This window comes from Meleagris gallopavo, chromosome 11, assembly GCF_000146605.3.
Source record: "Meleagris gallopavo isolate NT-WF06-2002-E0010 breed Aviagen turkey brand Nicholas breeding stock chromosome 11, Turkey_5.1, whole genome shotgun sequence".
NCBI lineage: Eukaryota > Metazoa > Chordata > Aves > Galliformes > Phasianidae > Meleagris > Meleagris gallopavo.
Window position 1 is genome coordinate 10682796 of NC_015021.2, and position 16833 is coordinate 10699628.

General features: G+C 43.0%; 1 protein-coding gene across 2 annotated transcripts; it reads left to right on the forward strand.

The window, feature by feature from the left end:
- The first annotated feature begins 36 nt into the window (after nt 1-36).
- Nucleotides 37-16388, forward strand: LOC104912649 (vacuolar protein sorting-associated protein 8 homolog). 2 transcript variants are annotated; one of them, XM_019619003.2, is made up of 16 exons: nt 37-138; nt 241-309; nt 1435-1565; nt 2804-2897; nt 3842-3874; nt 4849-4903; nt 6938-6943; nt 9716-9840; nt 10052-10138; nt 11664-11731; nt 12333-12486; nt 12583-12642; nt 13129-13236; nt 14061-14141; nt 15559-15729; nt 16278-16388. In XM_019619003.2, the coding sequence occupies exons 9-16, from the start codon at nt 10058-10060 to the stop codon at nt 16371-16373; spliced, it is 819 nt and encodes a 272-aa protein (XP_019474548.1). In that variant the 5' UTR covers nt 37-138; nt 241-309; nt 1435-1565; nt 2804-2897; nt 3842-3874; nt 4849-4903; nt 6938-6943; nt 9716-9840; nt 10052-10057; the 3' UTR covers nt 16374-16388. The 2 variants fall into 2 exon arrangements, with proteins under 2 accessions (XP_019474548.1, XP_031411002.1); XM_031555142.1 differs by lacking the exon at nt 6938-6943.
- Nucleotides 16389-16833: the final 445 nt, after the last annotated feature.

Below are 16833 nucleotides of genomic sequence, written 5' to 3' on the forward strand. Positions count from 1 at the left end.
GTACGGCGGGGAGAGCGCGGCGGGAGTGCCCCGGGAGAAACGTGCCCTCCTCGCATCTCGCCCCGATCTTCCCTCTTTGTCTGAAGCTTTTCCCCGTGTCCTGTCGCTGTCAGGCGGAATCCGACGCCTGTGTGCGGGGTGGGTGTAAGCAGAGCGTGCCTGGCTGCTCCTCTCGTAGTTAGCAGAGGTTTGGAAGGCGGGGTGGGCATCTAACCCCGGTCTGTGGTTTCTGATGTCCAGATCGATGACAAAGAGTTCGACATCCCTCAAGTCGATACCCCGCCAACGCTGGAGAGCATCCTGAACGAGGTGAGAGGGGCACGGTGCAGTGCTGCAGTGAAATGCTGTCACTGGGGCTGGAGGAGGTCCCCGAGGTCACCCAGGCTCTCATTTTCTTCTGAGAAATAAAGTGATGTAACCCCATGGCCTCCCAATACTGATGGCTGACACAGCATGTGTTGAGTCATGTAATTGCTGGATTCTTCACAGCTTCACTGTTGTAGTCTCTTTCACACATTTGGCCCTGTATAATGGCAAAAAAGAGCTTGGAACAGGTGACTTCTCTTAAAAGCTGCATTAAAGGTACAGGTATGAAGTGTCCCAGACAGTCACATGCAGTCTAGGACCTGGAGGAACATTCAGCAGATTGCCGCCCGAGTAGAAGGGATATTGAGTGGAGGTGTAGAAGAATGTGTCCTCTTTCTGGTGACGGACGTAGGTGGAGCTCAGAGAATTTCTGTGAGCCCAAACTCACATGTGGGCCCATCCACGTCAAAGGAGTAGAACTGTGGTAATCTGAAGAAAACGTGGCTCAGTGCAGACAGTCTTTGGTGCTGTTTGTCTCAGCGTATACAGGATGGGAATGACCAGCAAAGTGTTTTCAGGAAGGGATTTCAGTGTGGGGCACAAGCTGAGCGAGCCCATAGGCATACCTTGCTCTGAGGAAAAGTGAGCACAGGGCTGCTCTCTGTGAGGCAAACAAGGAGCACCTGCTGTCATCTCTGCACGTTGGCTCTCAGTGCAGCGCTGTGTTTGCACTCTGGCTCTGTGCTTCAAGGACAGTGCGATCTGTGCTGAAGTTAGAAGGTAGCTTAAATAGTGGCCACCTAAAAATAACACAGAAACAATTCTAGGCAAAGCTTGAGGAGAGAGGGTCGCCAGCAGAAGGCAGCCCTGGGCACAGCACGTTTAGCTCTCCTGTTGGCAGCATTCTCTCACTGGAGATCCCACACTATTCATCCCCTCTGTGATCACTGAAGGTTCTGGAGACTGATTCTTCCACGCTATCCACAGTATAGCATAGTTCTGTTTTTCTAATAAGAGATTATCTTCTCATATTTTTTTTCTGCTTACTTGATGCCACTTTGCTGATGTTTCAGTTAAGGTGTTGTGTGTTTTGGATGTTTACCAAGTGTGGTGATTCTCTTCTTTCAGACTGATGATGAAGAAGAGTCTTTCATTTTGGAAGATCCTTTTCTCCTGAACATTGATAACACAGATACACACTCCTATGACACGTCTTCTGTAGCAAGCTCTGACAGTGGGGACAGGACACACCTGAAAAGGTACTATGAGTCTGATACCCTGGGAGATTAAATCAATTAAAAGTAATTATCTTTTTGGGTGGGTAGAAGGACTATCAATGCTAAGAACAATTGAAATTTCTTAAAGCAACCTTCTGCGTTTTTAAAAGGCGAACAATATGCTTTTGCTTCTGGAAGTGGAACATGAATCTTGACATCCCAAAGCAGCCTGGAATGTGATGGTTAGCTGCAGTACTGCTGACTTACTTTGTTAATTACTCAGATGATGGCTTCATCTTACACCCTGAGCCACTCCCATGGCCTGCTTGTGTGCCATGGGAAGTTGGCCTCTGGTTTCTATTATGCTGTGATTGCTACATGAGCAATTGCATTGGCTACAAACACTCTTAAGTGTGACAGTTTATGGTAGCATATGGTGGTGTTCTGAGGCACTGTTCTTTCATTTTCAGATAAAATGTTTTGTATTGAGTGAAATGTAACCTGAAGGGACTTAAATATTTTCCAGTACAGAGGAAGTAGAAAAAACAGGAATCATTTTTATCACGTTTGTTTGAAGCTGCTCACCATGTTTATGGGTCCTCAGCTACACTATAAGCTATTAGGCATGTTTCATTAGCCTACCTACTTGTTTGTATGTCTTTGGAAAGAGAACTGAATTTTCCTGGGGAATTTCCCTTTCCTATGTGTGTTACAGTATACCAGTGCTCTTCAGAATCTACTTTTCCTTGTACACTGGTTACCTTTAAAAACATTTTCTCCATAAACAGCAACTTTTACCTTTTGTATAAAGCCAGCTCTTTGAATTGAATATTACACTTCAAGTATACATCTGGTTTTCCCAGAGGTCCATATGCTGCTAACAAGCATTTTTCAGTCGTATGTTTCCTACGGTGCTCACCTTTAGAGGTTGAAGCTTCCTGACTCACTGAGGCTGGATTAAAGAGCAGAAGTTTTTCTCTCAGGTTTTATTAATAAATGCTATATCTCTGCTGCAGAGAGATGCTTGAAACTGAAAATTTGTTTGAAGGACTTTTCATTTCTGTGGAAGAGGAATTCAGACAAATTCTTATGCAGGCACAGTGTTATGTTGGATACTTTGCTATTGATTTCACGTCTGTTGATTTTGGACACGTGTGCTTCAGCAATAAGAATGGAAACTGCATGGTTATGTATGCATGCAGACTTTACCTGCTGGTTTAGCTGTGGCATATGTTCCAAACTCTACTTTAACGTGTTTGGATTATTTCTTCTTTCCTTAGGAAGAAAAAACTCCCAGATTCTCTCTCTCTGCACGGATCAGTTATAAGACTCTCGCTTCTGAAGGGGATTTCTGCCCAAATTGTATCTGCAGCAGTAAGTGTCTATATCTCTCCTGGTGACATCTATTAAGTAAAATTTTGGCGTGTTCTGGTGTGGAGGGATGCGGGTGATCTTCTCCCTCTTCACAGTATTAATATTAATATGTTTAGTACATAAGCTAGTACTAGTAATCTCTAACTAGGAGTGAATTATTAGCTGACTATCTGCAGCAGCAGTGTGGTAAGTCCTCTTTAGCACTGCTTTTTGTTGCCAGATGTCAAAAAATCTGATGGGAAATATTAATACAAAATGATATCAGTGCTGTTGTTGCTTAAAGGTGCTAGAAGCAGGTTTGCTTAATGCCTGCAGCAGGCACGGGCCACACTCATTTGAGGCCCACACACTTCTGTGTCAGTGACTGCACCTCAGGCTTGCCTGGAGTTTGTGCTGCCAGTGAAAAGGAGCTGCCCAAGATCACAGTTGAGGCAGTGATTTATAAAGAATGTGAATTCTGAAACAGGCTTGTTAGCATAAAATGCAGGTGATTCTGTGAGTGTTTCTGTAAGGGCTGTGTGATTGGAGTCTGAGTGTGAATGTGCTGCAGCCAGTTGTTACTTGTGTTGATGGAGGTGTGAATGAGCCACCTGGGTGGGAAGGTAAGAAGGTGTTCTGGAGAGGGAAATGGTTTTGCATTAGATATCAGTGCAGTGTCCACTCAGAGAATGCTGAGGGCTGTTAATCAGATGAGACTTGTTTTGAGAAAAACAGGATAGCTTTCATTTGGAATGACAGGATAGTCTGTTAGTCTGCTGCTTCTCCACTTCTGTATGCTTCCTCATCTGTTCTGGGTATTCCTTGCCAGTGGTTCCCTTTGCACTTTCTGGCCTGGTGGGACTCGTTAAAACATATCTTGTGTTGACTCTGTGTGCTGTATTATTAGAGACACTAATAGTGCAGGGAGTTCTGCTGCTTACTCATAATTTGTCCTGTTTTTCTAGGACAAAGTGGATGCTGGTTTGCCTACTGCAATTGTAAGTACACAATTTTCAATACAGTGATATACTGTTATTTATACTTCATATAAATTTGGCAAACTTTAAGCAGTAATTTAATGGGGTTGTTAATGGATCATAATATTCTTGTCCTTGCTAAGAGTCCTCGAATGTGAGGGTTAGGAGGAGCAGCATTAGAAGGTGCAGCCTTTCCTAACTGCCCTGTGCTGATCGAGCCCTCTGCTCTCCCTTTTTTCATGTCATCACCAGGAGTTCTTAGTTGAGCACCCAACCATTCCCCATCACATTCATCTATTGGACACCTTGAAGTTTCCTACCTATTTCTTCTTTGCCAGCCATTGCTTTGACTCCTAACAGTGTTTTAAAGACACTTAAACTGAAGTGCTCATCATGCAGTGAGTTCAAAGTTTCTATGGCTCTGATATAACTCAAATATGACCTTAAAGCTTTGCTGAAAGCCTGTCTGAAAGGCACAGACCTGTTTAGCAATGGGCACTAAGCTTCTTGAAGTCAAGCACGCTAATTGAAGTATGTCAGAAGTAAGCTGCGTGTAATTAGAGTCATGTGTTAAGGAGGTGGCAAACAGCAAGTATTTCTTGCCCTTGTGAAGTTAGTATTAAACTTTATGAAGAAAAGAAAGTCATTTGATCCCTTTGATTGTGGTAGCAGCAGTATATAAGAAATGATAGTTTTTAGTTCAAGAGAAAAAGGGAAAAATGCATCTGGAGGTGAGGGTTGCATAGCAAGGTTGGAAGCGTGTGTGACTGAGGCACATGGGGGGTGCAAAACTGTCCTTTGGTTGTAGTTCTCATGTAGGAAACTACATGAGTTCTCATGTAGCAACAGGTCTATTGCTGGTATATTAAAAAGTGTTATCTGTAGCCTTCTTAAAATTTCCCCTTCTGGCAAGCTTTGTGTGATATTAGAAGTGGTGGATTTGTGAATGATTTGTGAACTTCTCAGCTTTTGGTCTTTCTCCGTGACTTTTTCAGGCAGCATCAAATCTGATAGCAGTGGGGACTTCTCATGGGCTAGCCCTGATTTTTGGTAAGTGAAAAAGAAAGCTCTTTGCATTTTTTTAATGATTTTTAAAAACAGCAACAACAAAACCAGCAAAATGAACAAAAGAACCAATCCCCAGAACAGCTCAAATTAGAGTTGGAATTGGATTTCTTGTATGTTTTGTGCTAAATACAATTTTGTTTCAGTAAAGAAATAAAGCACAAGTAATATTTAATTTGTTCCTCTTTGTATAGTTCTTGCTCCTGTTTTGCAGGAGATTGACGCATTGATAACAAGAAATTTGTCTCCTTGACAATTGTATAAAGAACCTTTTTTGTATTTATGTATGAAATTACTCTGTTTTGATATGGAAAAAAGCAGAATCATTATAGGAGAACAATAGTAGAACAATTTGCAGCGTATCCATCTTTTCCCTTCTGACACAGTAGCTGCCAGGAGTAGGAAAATTAAAATGCATTCCTTGAGAAGGGAAGCTTGTAAGCCATGGTACCTGCAGACTTGCATCCTAGGTTCTTCCTTCCCCAATCTTCTCCTGCATCCGTCACCACTTTATCCCTTTTTCTGTTATTCTTTCTCCCATCACCAGCCTGTCTTACATGTAAATTCTGAGCTTGTGCCTTAGCTAACCAGCTTCTCAGCTGGAGAGAGCTGCTCTTGAAGTGCTTCCATGCACGTTTAGCTTGTGTGCATTGATGTCTATGCAGCACTAAATTCATAACAAATGTTGAAATTGAATTACCCTTTTCCTTCAGAGTTGGCTGGAATTATTCAAGAGGCTAAAAGTTGTGAGGGGGCAGGGTACAGAAGAAGGAGGGGAAGGACTGTGACAGAGTTAAGTCTCACGTTCTTGGGAATTCAGGCTTTAAAATGGGATGTACTTAATCTGAATATGATCAACACGTGATCTGAGTTGTAAGTAGGAGATCTTTGTAGTTTGCTTTGTAGCTGCTGTGAAAGACATTTTTATGGTGATTTTCCTACTTCTGTCTTTGCATGTGGGCATTTAAGGAAGTTAGTAAGCTTCTGAACAAGGGGTTGTCAGAGTAGTGAGAGGTTTTTGCATTTTACACTCCAGGAAGGACTTGAGGAGTGTACGTAAGCATGTGAACAGGGAGGGTCATTCTTATCTTTGTTGTGGCTGTTTCTGCATCAAGTCTCACTGAAAGGATTGATCACCAAATGCCTGAGGTGCTTCATGTGCTGCGGTGTTTCAGTTCATATATTTCTTGAAGAATTGTTTTCTTTGTTACGCTCCTGGTTAGATTTTGGACAAACTTTTACTTTGGCCATGATCTTTACATTGCTATGTACTTTGCAGTTTCTAAAGGTTTTTCTGTGGTCTTTAGAAAACGTGATGCGATGTTTTTCCTAACTGAAAGTTCCTTGACTTTTAGTAAAATGTAATGCTTCAAGCATTTAGCAGAGAAGTGAGAGCTGGACCTTTCTCAAAGGCTCCTGGTGTTAGGATAAGAGGCAGTGCACTGGAGTTGCCCCAGGAGAAGCTCTGACTGATATTTGTTTTGACCATGAGGGTGATGAAAGACTGGAATAGATGTTGAGAGAGAGGTTGCAGGATCACCTTCCTTGGGATACACAGAACTCACCAAGGCCCTGAGGAGGCTAAGCTCATTGACCCTCCTTGTGGCAGAGTGAGGCCAGGGACTGCTGCAGCTGCCTTGCAACCTGGGTTCCTCTGCTCCGACTGAAAGGTGATGAGAGGTGTGCTACAGCATCCAGCTCTTTAGATACAGACAGGAGTGATTCCTGCATGCTCCTGTTCTCTTTTCATTGGTATCATGAAGTCAAAATGTATAAATTCATTTTTCTTCAGTGACCGCACACTTGATTTTAAAGCACCGTAATCAGCAGCATCCCCTCAGGTAACTGAGCAAATCAAAAGGTGGAATGATAGCAAAATAAAAAACGTCAGCAAAATCTGAAGGCTCTCTGTCTTTTTGAATGTTGTCACATATGCTGTTCTTTACTTCTCTCCTTTCTTTTGTATTGATTTCTGACTTTTTCTTTCCTATTTTGGCCCTTTCTGTGTGGACTGAAAAGGAAAAGGTACAGTAACACCACACTGTGCACGTACCCTGCATGAGCAACTCCTGTCCTGCCCAGTTTGCATGCTGATGTGCTAGGTTAATCTGTGCCAGATAGGCAGCATGTAAGGCAGGGCAATAACCAGGCAGTGGGTGGTACTGCTGGTGAGCCCAGAAACTGCATGTGTACTGAATGCTGCCAATTCTTTGGGCAGAAACAGCAGAGGAACAGGTAAATGTGCTATTTGTAATGTTTTAAAGCAGGACATGTCTGTAGATGTTTGCAAAGGCGTTGTTTGAGGGCAGGATGAAGTAGAGCTCTTGCATGAGGTCACCATCCATCTGTTTCTGCCTGAGAACTGTTAGTGGGAGCACTACAGATTAGGACCTGAGTCAGGGAGCCACGAGCCAGAAACTCTGGGAAACCCAACAAGCAGACAGCAACTTCTGACTGACCCCATGCAGCAGCTGTGCAGCTGAGGAGGGAGCAGTGGCTTCCTGGGGAGGTGACTGAATCCCTGCTGTGAGCAGCCACTTCATTGCTCAAGCTGGAGGTAGATGGTGGTGAGGAGGCTTCAGCACACCCTGGTTTAGGAGACAGCTGTTGTGTTCTCAAGGGAGATGGTGTCTGTAACCTGCTCCGTTCGCACACCGTCTCTTGTCCTCCTGATTCCAGCTCCAAGAGGGGTACCTCCTGGGAGAGCATTTACTGGTGGTAGGCCTGATGAAGGTGGGAAGAAAGCATCTCATCTTAGAATCTGTAGCAGTTGAGTCATTCTGCAGGAAATCAAGTCTTTTGAATGCGGAGACATGATGGCTTAAGAAAAAAATAAATTGGTTAAAAACCTGATTATCTAAGAAGAAATCAATTCTGGAGTGTTCTGCTTATTCCTGTGTTCTGGAAAGTGACATTTCATATTCAAAAGCTTGTTAACATTTTGCTTGTAGGGCTAAGTACCATCTGGTTTTGGCTCCAGACTGTGAGAACAACAGTAACAGCAATAGTTACTGCTGGAAATCATTCAGATGAAGAACTGTTTTATTTACATTTCAAAATTGAAGATGTTTTCTGGACAGTTAGTAGCCACCTTTGTTTCAAGCATGTGGAAAATACTTTTTAATCCAAAATGTGCCTTAAATTCTGTTATTATTAGTCTGGAAAATCATCAGATGAGCTTAACTCTCTGCTTTTATCTGTCTTTGTTACTTCAGCAGTTCAATCAGTGGGAGCTCATTGACTCAGACATCTTGTTTTGTGTTGGATGCAATGTTGCTTATCTGATTTGTTTTTAAAATTATCAAATAAGTCCTCCTTGTGTGTTATCCTGTGGTTGGCTGGAAATGAGAACAAGTGCTGATGTGTGGTTCTTTGGGATTTGCTTTCCAAGTGGTTATTTCTCTACTCTGAAAATGCATCTTGGGCAAAAAATGGGCACTTCCTTCTTAGGAGCTCAGACTGACCCATCCCAGTTCCCTCAGCTGCAGCTCTATGAGTCTGAAGAAGGATTTATTATTTTTTTTTCCCTTGTAATTAACAAGTAGTCCTACATCTTTACAAATTTCTCCTTAAGGAGGGAGGTTCTGGCTGGACTGGAGCTCAGGACAGGCAGAGGACGTATCGTAATTGATCAGAGATCTGCACACTGCAGGCAGTGAGGAACCGTAAAGGAAAGCTTCCCTGGAAGTCTGTTGTAGAGCTCTTCATTCTTTAATGGAGGAATAAATTGTTCTTAATTCAGAAGTGTTCAGAACTACAGAACACTGTCTGAAGAGTTCAGTGCTGTAGACAAGCTACTTACAGCCACTTGAAACATGCAGTGTTTTGTCGTCACAGGGTTCAGCACGTGGCATACAGGCACCAGGTTTGCCATCTGGATGCTCTTCCACTCAAGACCACTTTTCTTGACAAAATGATGCTAATTTCTATTGCACCTTAGAATACTTCCTTCTCTGATTTCTTGCTCTAGTGATGCTGCAATAGTTTTGGCTCCATGTTTCTCATATATTGAACGAGGGTAGCAGTTCATGGTGTGGTCGCTTGAATTGCATGCATCCTTTGATTAAACAAGAACATCAGTGCTATAGAACTAATCAGTAACTTGTGCAACTGTCAGAGCTTTCAGAGCTGCTGCTATACCTGTATATTCTGCCAGTCTGAACCCTTCTGTTCTCCTTGGCTTCGAGAGGCCTTTCTGTTAGCAGAATTTGAAAGGTGACTCCCACAGTGCGCTCAGCCTCCAGTCTGTCAGTGATACAGGAATACATCATGTGGTGTTGGGGAGGAATTGGGAGATACTTCCATGCTCTGTTTCACAGCTGGCACATAGCTAATGGAGCTGCAGCTTGTATGGAGAGATGTGTCCTGTGCCTTGGGCACTGCTCCCAGAGGGTTCTGGGGCTCAGCTGCTGTCTGTTCCCTGGATCTCTCTGACCTCTTCCTCTCTGCTCAAGGCAAAACGCATTAACACAGTATTTCAGTGGCACTTCTGATATATTTCAGATCTCCAGTCTTCATTCCATCAATCCTCACAAAAAAAAAAGCCAGCAAAGCTAGATATTGTTTTGGCTATTCAGTTTTTAATGCCTCTGCATTCCCCTATTCTCTGTCCTTGTTTTGTAATGTTAAAACAAATTTTTGTATTTCCCTGCAATCTCTGTACTAACAAAGTGCTCTGATCTTGGGAACTCTTCATTAGGAGTGTAACTGTGAGCCTGTGAATTGTTAATGCACCTCTAGCATCTGTGTAGTAAATAATTGTGGTACTCTAACTCTGAACTAATTCTTATGCCCTAGATCAAAACCAGGCTCTACGGCTGTGTCTGGGCAGCACTGCTGTTGGGGCTCAGTATGGGGCTATTTCTGCTCTCAGCATCAACAACGACTGCTCCAGACTCCTGTGTGGCTTTGCAAAAGGACAGGTAATTCCCATGAATTGGTGGTTCAGTGCTGTCCTTCCTCAGGCAGTTACTGAGGGACTGTGTTAGTATAATCCAAGCTAAGAGCGCTCAGTATGCAGCTGTTAATTGTTTTTGTGCTGAACATAGAAACTCAGTGATATGCCGTCACACAAGGTGATGGAGAGATCCTCTTGGCAGCAAAGAGTTTATACTGAGAACAACTTGCTTGCAGATCACAATGTGGGATCTGGCCAGTGGGAAGCTGCTACGATCAATAACAGATGCTCACCCCCCAGGAACAGCCATTTTGCACATTAAGGTAATGGATTTTTTTTCTTTTTTCTCCCCTCCCCTCCCCTCCTCTTTTTCCAAAGAACCTGCTCATATTCAGTCAGATCATAAAATCATAGAATGGTGCGGGTTGAAAAGAGCCACAATGCTCATCCAGTTCCAACCCCCTGCTATCTGCAGGTCACCAACCAGCAGCCCAGGCTGCCCAGAGCCACGTCCAGCCTGGCCTTGAATGCCTCCAGGGATGGGGCATCCACAGCCTCCTTGGGCAACCTGTTCCAGTGCCTCACCACCCTCTGGGTGAAAATCTTCCTCCTAATATCCAACTTAAACCTCCTCTGTCTCAGTTTAACACCATTCCCCCTTGTCCTGTCACCATCCACCCTCACAAACAGCCGTTCCCCCTCCTGTTTATACACTCCCTTGAAGTATTGGAAGGCCACAGTGAGGTCTCCCTGGAGTCTTCTCTTCTCCAAACTAAACAATCCCAGATGTGCTAACTTCCTTTGTGTAGTACTTCTAGATTTGCAGATGAGAGCAGCTACCTAGGGGCTATGTGGCAGTAATATCCAGAGGTGAAAAAAATGAGCAGAAATTTAAAAAAAGGAAACCAAGTATATTGCTAGCTGAAATCATAATATTGGCAGTGAGTTGCAATATAACAAAAAGCTTATTGTCTGTCCAATCTCTGATGCCAGAATCTGTGTAGTTTTAGATGCTAAAATACGCGTATCTCCTGGTTGGAGCAGTGATCTTGGTGCTTCACCTTGCTGAGACATCTCAGGTCCGCTGAGTACCGTTCACAGCGTATCTGGTGGAGCACCATGGCTCAAGGATGGCTTCTTACATGCTGCTTGGCCTCACCTGGCTTACCAGAAAGATTTTGTTGCCATGAAGTGCTCCTGTACTGCTGCATCTGAAATAGTCCCATCTCAGGCAACTTTGTCCCATGCATAATGATGAATCTTCCCCTTTTTCAGGTCCTTGTTCCTGATGGCTCCCTTTTCTAGCTCATAACCTGATGGCAATACCAACGTTGAGGAGTACTTGGACCTTGCAATCCCCAGATGTTTGTGCTGGATTGCAAAGTCTTCCAGAAGGGTCTCTCAACTGTGTACATGATCCTTTCTTATCTCAGTTATTTGATTTCATTAGTAGCTATGGATGTTTCTGATTTTTGGTCTGTCCGTGACTCACAGCCCATTTGTCAGTTCTGGCACCAACCTAGAGGCTTGAAGCTGTGAGTTATTCTGGTAGCGGTACAGATTTTGATGTCTTGTGGTTCTGAGCTGCAATAGAATGTAGTGGGACTTTGATAACAGAATCTAGAAATGATGCTGGAAAGATGAGGGCAAAACACAAAACCTTGCATTTCGTACACGTCATAAAAAAGCCATCAATATTCTCAATGCTAAATGAAAGTGTATTGCTGGTAGACATAACATACAGAGGTAAATGCACTGTAAATAATGCTGTAGCATGAGGTTTTTTTCAATTTTTTTTGTTTGGTGGCTTATTTGTTAATGCCAATTCTAATTTGATTGTCTGCTCAGTTTACAGATGACCCGACACTTGCAATTTGCAATGACAGCGGAGGCTCCGTATTTGAACTCTCATTTAAGTAAGACAACTCTTACCTGATAGAAGGTGGCAATGCAAGCAGCTAGTTCTAGGTCAGAACTTTTAAAATCCAAGCGAAAAAGCACTGGAACCAGTGAAACTGTTGTCTGAATATTGAAGATACAGTTCAGGGCTGCAGTATAATTTTAGTCGAAGTAAGGCTGGTTAATGGTCAAATAATGGCTTAAGTTATTAATGTTTTTATTTAGGTATTGCCCAGGATCTTGGCATTCCTGATTGACTCTTGGAAGTTGTCATATAAGTGTTGCCTTGGTTTTCCTTGTTTAGTGAGAGCTGCCCTTCACTAACTGCTGATTCTCCTCTTGGAGTCCTGAAGAGGGTGTGGGATAAGGAGAAAGGACTGGGCTTGTTGCTCTGGGGAACCTGATCGTGTGCTATTAAATAAGACCTTAAGGACTTCTTGTCTATCCCCAGGCAGCTGTTTGAAACTGCTTCCAGCAACAGACCAAATTCATCCCTGGAGCTATGTAAAAAGGCTTTTTGAAACAGTATTTGTGAAGGATTGTGTATAAGATTTATGAAATTGTTAGGCTGATCTCTTCTTGATAACTGTCTGCTAAGCTGATTTCTCTGGTTTGCAGGAGGGTTATGGGAGTGAGAACATGTGAATCTCGATGTCTCTTCAGTGGCTCCAAGGGGGAGGTTTGTTGTATTGAACCATTACATGCAAAGGTTGAACTGAGAGACCATCCTATCACCCAATATTCACTGCTGGCCATGGCCTCCCTAACAAAGGTAACTCGCTGCAGGCAGAAGGCTTTATGAGAAGCCACAAAGAAACTTCCTGGTACATCCTCCAATGTTTTATTTTACCTTTTTGTTTCTTTGAAGATATTGGTTATTGGCCTGAAGCCATCTTTGAAAGTGTGGATGACCTTTCCCTACGGTCGTGTGAGTTACAGAGCTAAATGCTTGCTTTTTCATTGTTGCTACCAACAGTTCTTGTAGTGAAGGGGGTGAGATCAGGGCTAGGAGTTGGTTTTACTGCTTTACCAGCACACATTAGAACTACAGTTTTACAGTGTAGAGTTTAATGTGTTGGTCTGCCAGATGTAGATTGTAGGCAGAGAGCTGAATCTCTTGAAGATGCTGGGCTTTCTCCCAGAAGTGGGAAGGGAGGAGCTCAGGAACTGCTTAGCTTCTTGTCTTCTCTGCTGTGGCCTGGAAGCCTTGACTGATGGGATGCTGACCTGTCGTCTGTAAATCAAGTGTGTAGACCAAAGAACACAACCTTCTGCTCAGTTTTCAGCACGCTAAGGCATTGCTTTGTGGCCTGTGTGCATACCAGGTGAAGTCAACGAGCAGCAGCTGATGAACATCACACGTCCTGCTACCAAGGGGCTGCCTTGCATACAGTCTGTGCTTTTTGTCTCTCAGATGGACCCTTCGAGTGTCCCCCTCCTGGCGTGGCACTTTGTGGCTGTACAGAACTCGGTGAACCCCATGCTTGCGTTTTGTAGAGGTGATGTCGTTCATTTTCTTCTGGTAAGTTTGAATGTTTTGTTCTGTGTTTCAGATAATCACGTCTTAACTCAGTTGACTGAGCCTCTGGCTCGTGGAATTCTAGTGTGTGTGTGTGCATGCTAGGGATGTCTGCAGCTTGCAACAGGCTTGGGAAAAGAAGCTGTTTGTTGCTCTTCAGCAAGCAGTGGTGTCCTTCCTTGAGGATCTGGAGTGCTGAGCTTTGTGTATTCCAGAAGGAAGTGTTGACTATAAGCTCACTTCATTTCACCTGGAGGTGGAAGAATGTGGATTATTTTGAGGAGAGCACATGAATTTGAGATGCTATTTTGCTTTTTCATATGAAACACAGGTCTGGAAAACTTAGATAAACCACTGAGAGACAACTGCTTTCAAGGTGCATGTGTTTAGGTATGCCACTTTTACTGCTGAGCTCTGCAGAAGCTGTATATGCAGATTTTTTTTTTTACTTTTGAAGATTTCATGTCTGAATTCAGTATGTGAGCAGTGCTCAGGCTTCAGAAAACGGAGTACTTTGGCTTTGGAGTGCTAGGATGTTTAAGGAGCTGTTTTGGCATACAACTTCTGCAGTGCAAACAGGCGATTGGAAATGAATCCAGCAGAGGGCATGTGTTCTTCTGCTTCCTTCTGAGAGCCAGTCCTCAGACCTTTTCTGTTTCCTCTCATACATGAGAGCTTTGGAAGTGGATCACAGCACTCTGATTGAGAACAGTGTGTGCTCAGCCTGCTCGTGTGAACTGCACTCCTGGAGTTGGTGTGATGCGTTTGGGAACTGAGAGGTTGAGCTGAAGAAGGTGTTCCTCAATCTTGTCTGATTTCTCTTTTAGGTAAAGAGGGATGATACTGGTGCAATACATGTCACTAAGCAGAAGCAGCTCCATCTTCACTATGACCTCATCAACTTTACTGTAAGTCTCAATACTGTTCTGTTTACACAAATTTTCTTGTAATTGTACCTCAAGATCCCTTAGTTGTCTGTACCACACGTCTGGACTGTACTTATCTGGAGTTCAGTAATGGAGAATGTCTTTAAACTTGGGATTCATTAGGAAAACTAGCCCAAATGAAACAGCAAGTAGCAATTAAGAGGTAAAAAATGAACAATCAAAAGAGTAGTTGCAGGTAGGCAAAATACTTTCTTTTTCTGGGAAGAGAGTAGCCTTGTTAAGAAAATATTTTCAAAAGCCAAAGAGAATTTTGCAAGCAGTATTTTTTACTCTTTACTTAAGAATGCAGACTTCTCTGTAATTAGCTCAGTAGAATTCTAGTGCTTTTGTATATGGATGCTTCCTAGCGTGCCGTAATTGCTTGATTTCAACAACAAAAATCCCAATTCCAAAACACATTTACAGAATAGAGAGAATAAAGCATGAAAGGCCAGAATACCAAGACAGGCCTCCAAATCAGCTAGCATTTTCTAGAAATCAGATTAGAGTTACCTTTGAAATGAGGATGAGTTTTTTTTTTTTTTATTTTCATGGGAATGGTGAAGTATTGGAGCTGGTTGCCCAGAGAAGCTGCAGATGCCCCAGCCCTGGAAGTGTGGAGGTGTTTGAGGCTAGATTGGCCTTGAACCAGTTTGAAACTTGTCACCACCCTCTGTGTAACACACTGGAACAGGTTGCCCAAGGAGGTTGTGGATGCCCCATCCCTGGAGGCGTTCTCTGCCCCACTCCTGGATGCCCTGGAGCCCCTGGATGTGGCTCTGGGCAGCCTGGTCTGGTGTTTGGTGACCTGCACATAGCAGGGGGTTGAAATGAGATGATCATTGTGGTCCTTTTCAACCCAGGCCATTTTATTCTCGAGTGCTTAAAAAAATGGGAGAAAAAGCCTTTTGTTTTTTTTTGCAGGGCTTTGGTCATAAAAGCAGAAATTTAAGAATATGGATGACAGGATTTGATTTAAACTTGGATGTACTACATCTTTTTTTAATGCCTCTTGATATTATATTTAACTCCCAAGGGATCTGAGAACAGGTGTTGTAGTAGTAATGTTTTTGAGGCTTTTGGATGGAAAGTGTGTTAGAGCATAAATAGTGTACCAACAGGATGAGAGCTCTGCTGGATTGCCATTTGTCTGCAGGTGTTTTCTTTGAAGAGATGTTGTTTTTCTCAGTGTAAAAGCTGATGTACTCAAGAGGAATCTCCCCGTTGTTACCTTTGGAGTTATACATGGTTGCTGTTTTGTAGTAATGGTGTATAGCATTGAAGTTGCAAGTGATTCTAGACGTTCTGCTGTGAATACTTGGGGATATGCCCAGAACTGGTTTAGTTCCCTTTAATGCCATGTGTGTTGCTGAAATCTGCAGTTTGTTGCCTTTTTCAGTGGATAAACTCACGAACAGCAGTGCTTCTGGACAGTGTGGAGAAGCTGCATGTCATAGATCGTCAGACACAAGAAGAGTTGGAGACCATAGAGATTCCAGAAGTTCAGCTGGTCTACAACAGCAGCCACTTCAAGTCCCTGGCTACAGGAGGCAATGTCAGCGAGGCACTGGTGGGTGCAGATGACCTACATGTGTTTGCCTAAAGTGAGAGAAAGTGGAGATTTGGAAATAGGGCTTTATGAAACATCTAAAAAATCATACATGGTGTTGATTTAGCCAGCTAACAGGCAGTTTGTGTTTTCTTTTTGGGGAGCTGCTCCTTATGCAGGGGTAGACAATGAAACATGGGACCTATGGTAGTTCATTGTTGCTTGAAATGCCAGCTGTGGAATTTTGCTCAGTTCCAGACACTCTACAGTGCCCTGTGACCAGAACTTCTGGTGACTGCCACTAAAGCCTGAGACAGAAGGCTTGAAAAAATGATGGGCCCAAGGAAATTTTTCTTGCTGAGATACTTAGCAGCGCTTTAAGCTTCATTTACAACAGAAGGCCACAATATAAGAGCTTGCTTACTTACTATTGCCCAGTAATCTATGTTGTTCTCTCCCAGTCTTCATGATGTTGTTTTAATTATGGTGCTCTGGTATACATTTGTCTTTTGGAAAATTTTCAAAAAACAAAAGGCATTTTGACTTGCATGACATTTTTCTCTCTGCAGGCATTGGTTGGAGAGAAAGCTTGTTATCAGTCCATCAGCAGCTGTGGTGGCCAGATCTTCTACCTGGGAACTAAGGTAAGTGTGGGGAGTTTTTAATGGAAATAAGTGACATTGACTTCTGTTCTTTTTGCACTTACATCCTTGACTTAAAGAATGTGCAACAGTTTGATCTTAGCCGAGCTATGAGCTAAGTAATGATGTGATACTTTTGCAGTATCCTGATTTATGCCATTTCAAAGTAGAGTTAGCATGACTTTCTCTGTCCTGAACTTCAATTTCTATTTCCTAGACGTGCTGATGAGTAAATAGAAGAAGATAAGAGGGTAGGGAACGTTAGACTCCATTGAATGGAGTTGATAGAAGGATTATCCTGTTTGTTTTTCCTGCCCTGCAGTGCAAGCACTCTATGAAAAAGCAGATAGAGGTGTGTTACGGGATGCTATGTAGAAATCTGAGAGTTGCTTTATTTCTTTATACCAGCCTGTTCTGGGGGGTTTGTAGGATGCATGAGCAACTGTAAATAAATAAATAATGTTTGGTTGTTTTTTTTTTTTTT

Bases quoted from the DNA above. Each gene is read 5' to 3' on its own strand.
- LOC104912649 (XM_019619003.2), top strand. From the start codon at position 10,058: ATGTGGGATCTGGCCAGTGGGAAGCTGCTACGATCAATAACAGATGCT. The intron at 13,237-14,060 runs GTAAGTTTGAAT...TTTCTCTTTTAG, and splicing joins ATGTCGTTCATTTTCTTCTG to GTAAAGAGGGATGATACTGG. The intron at 14,142-15,558 runs GTAAGTCTCAAT...TGCCTTTTTCAG, and splicing joins ATGACCTCATCAACTTTACT to TGGATAAACTCACGAACAGC.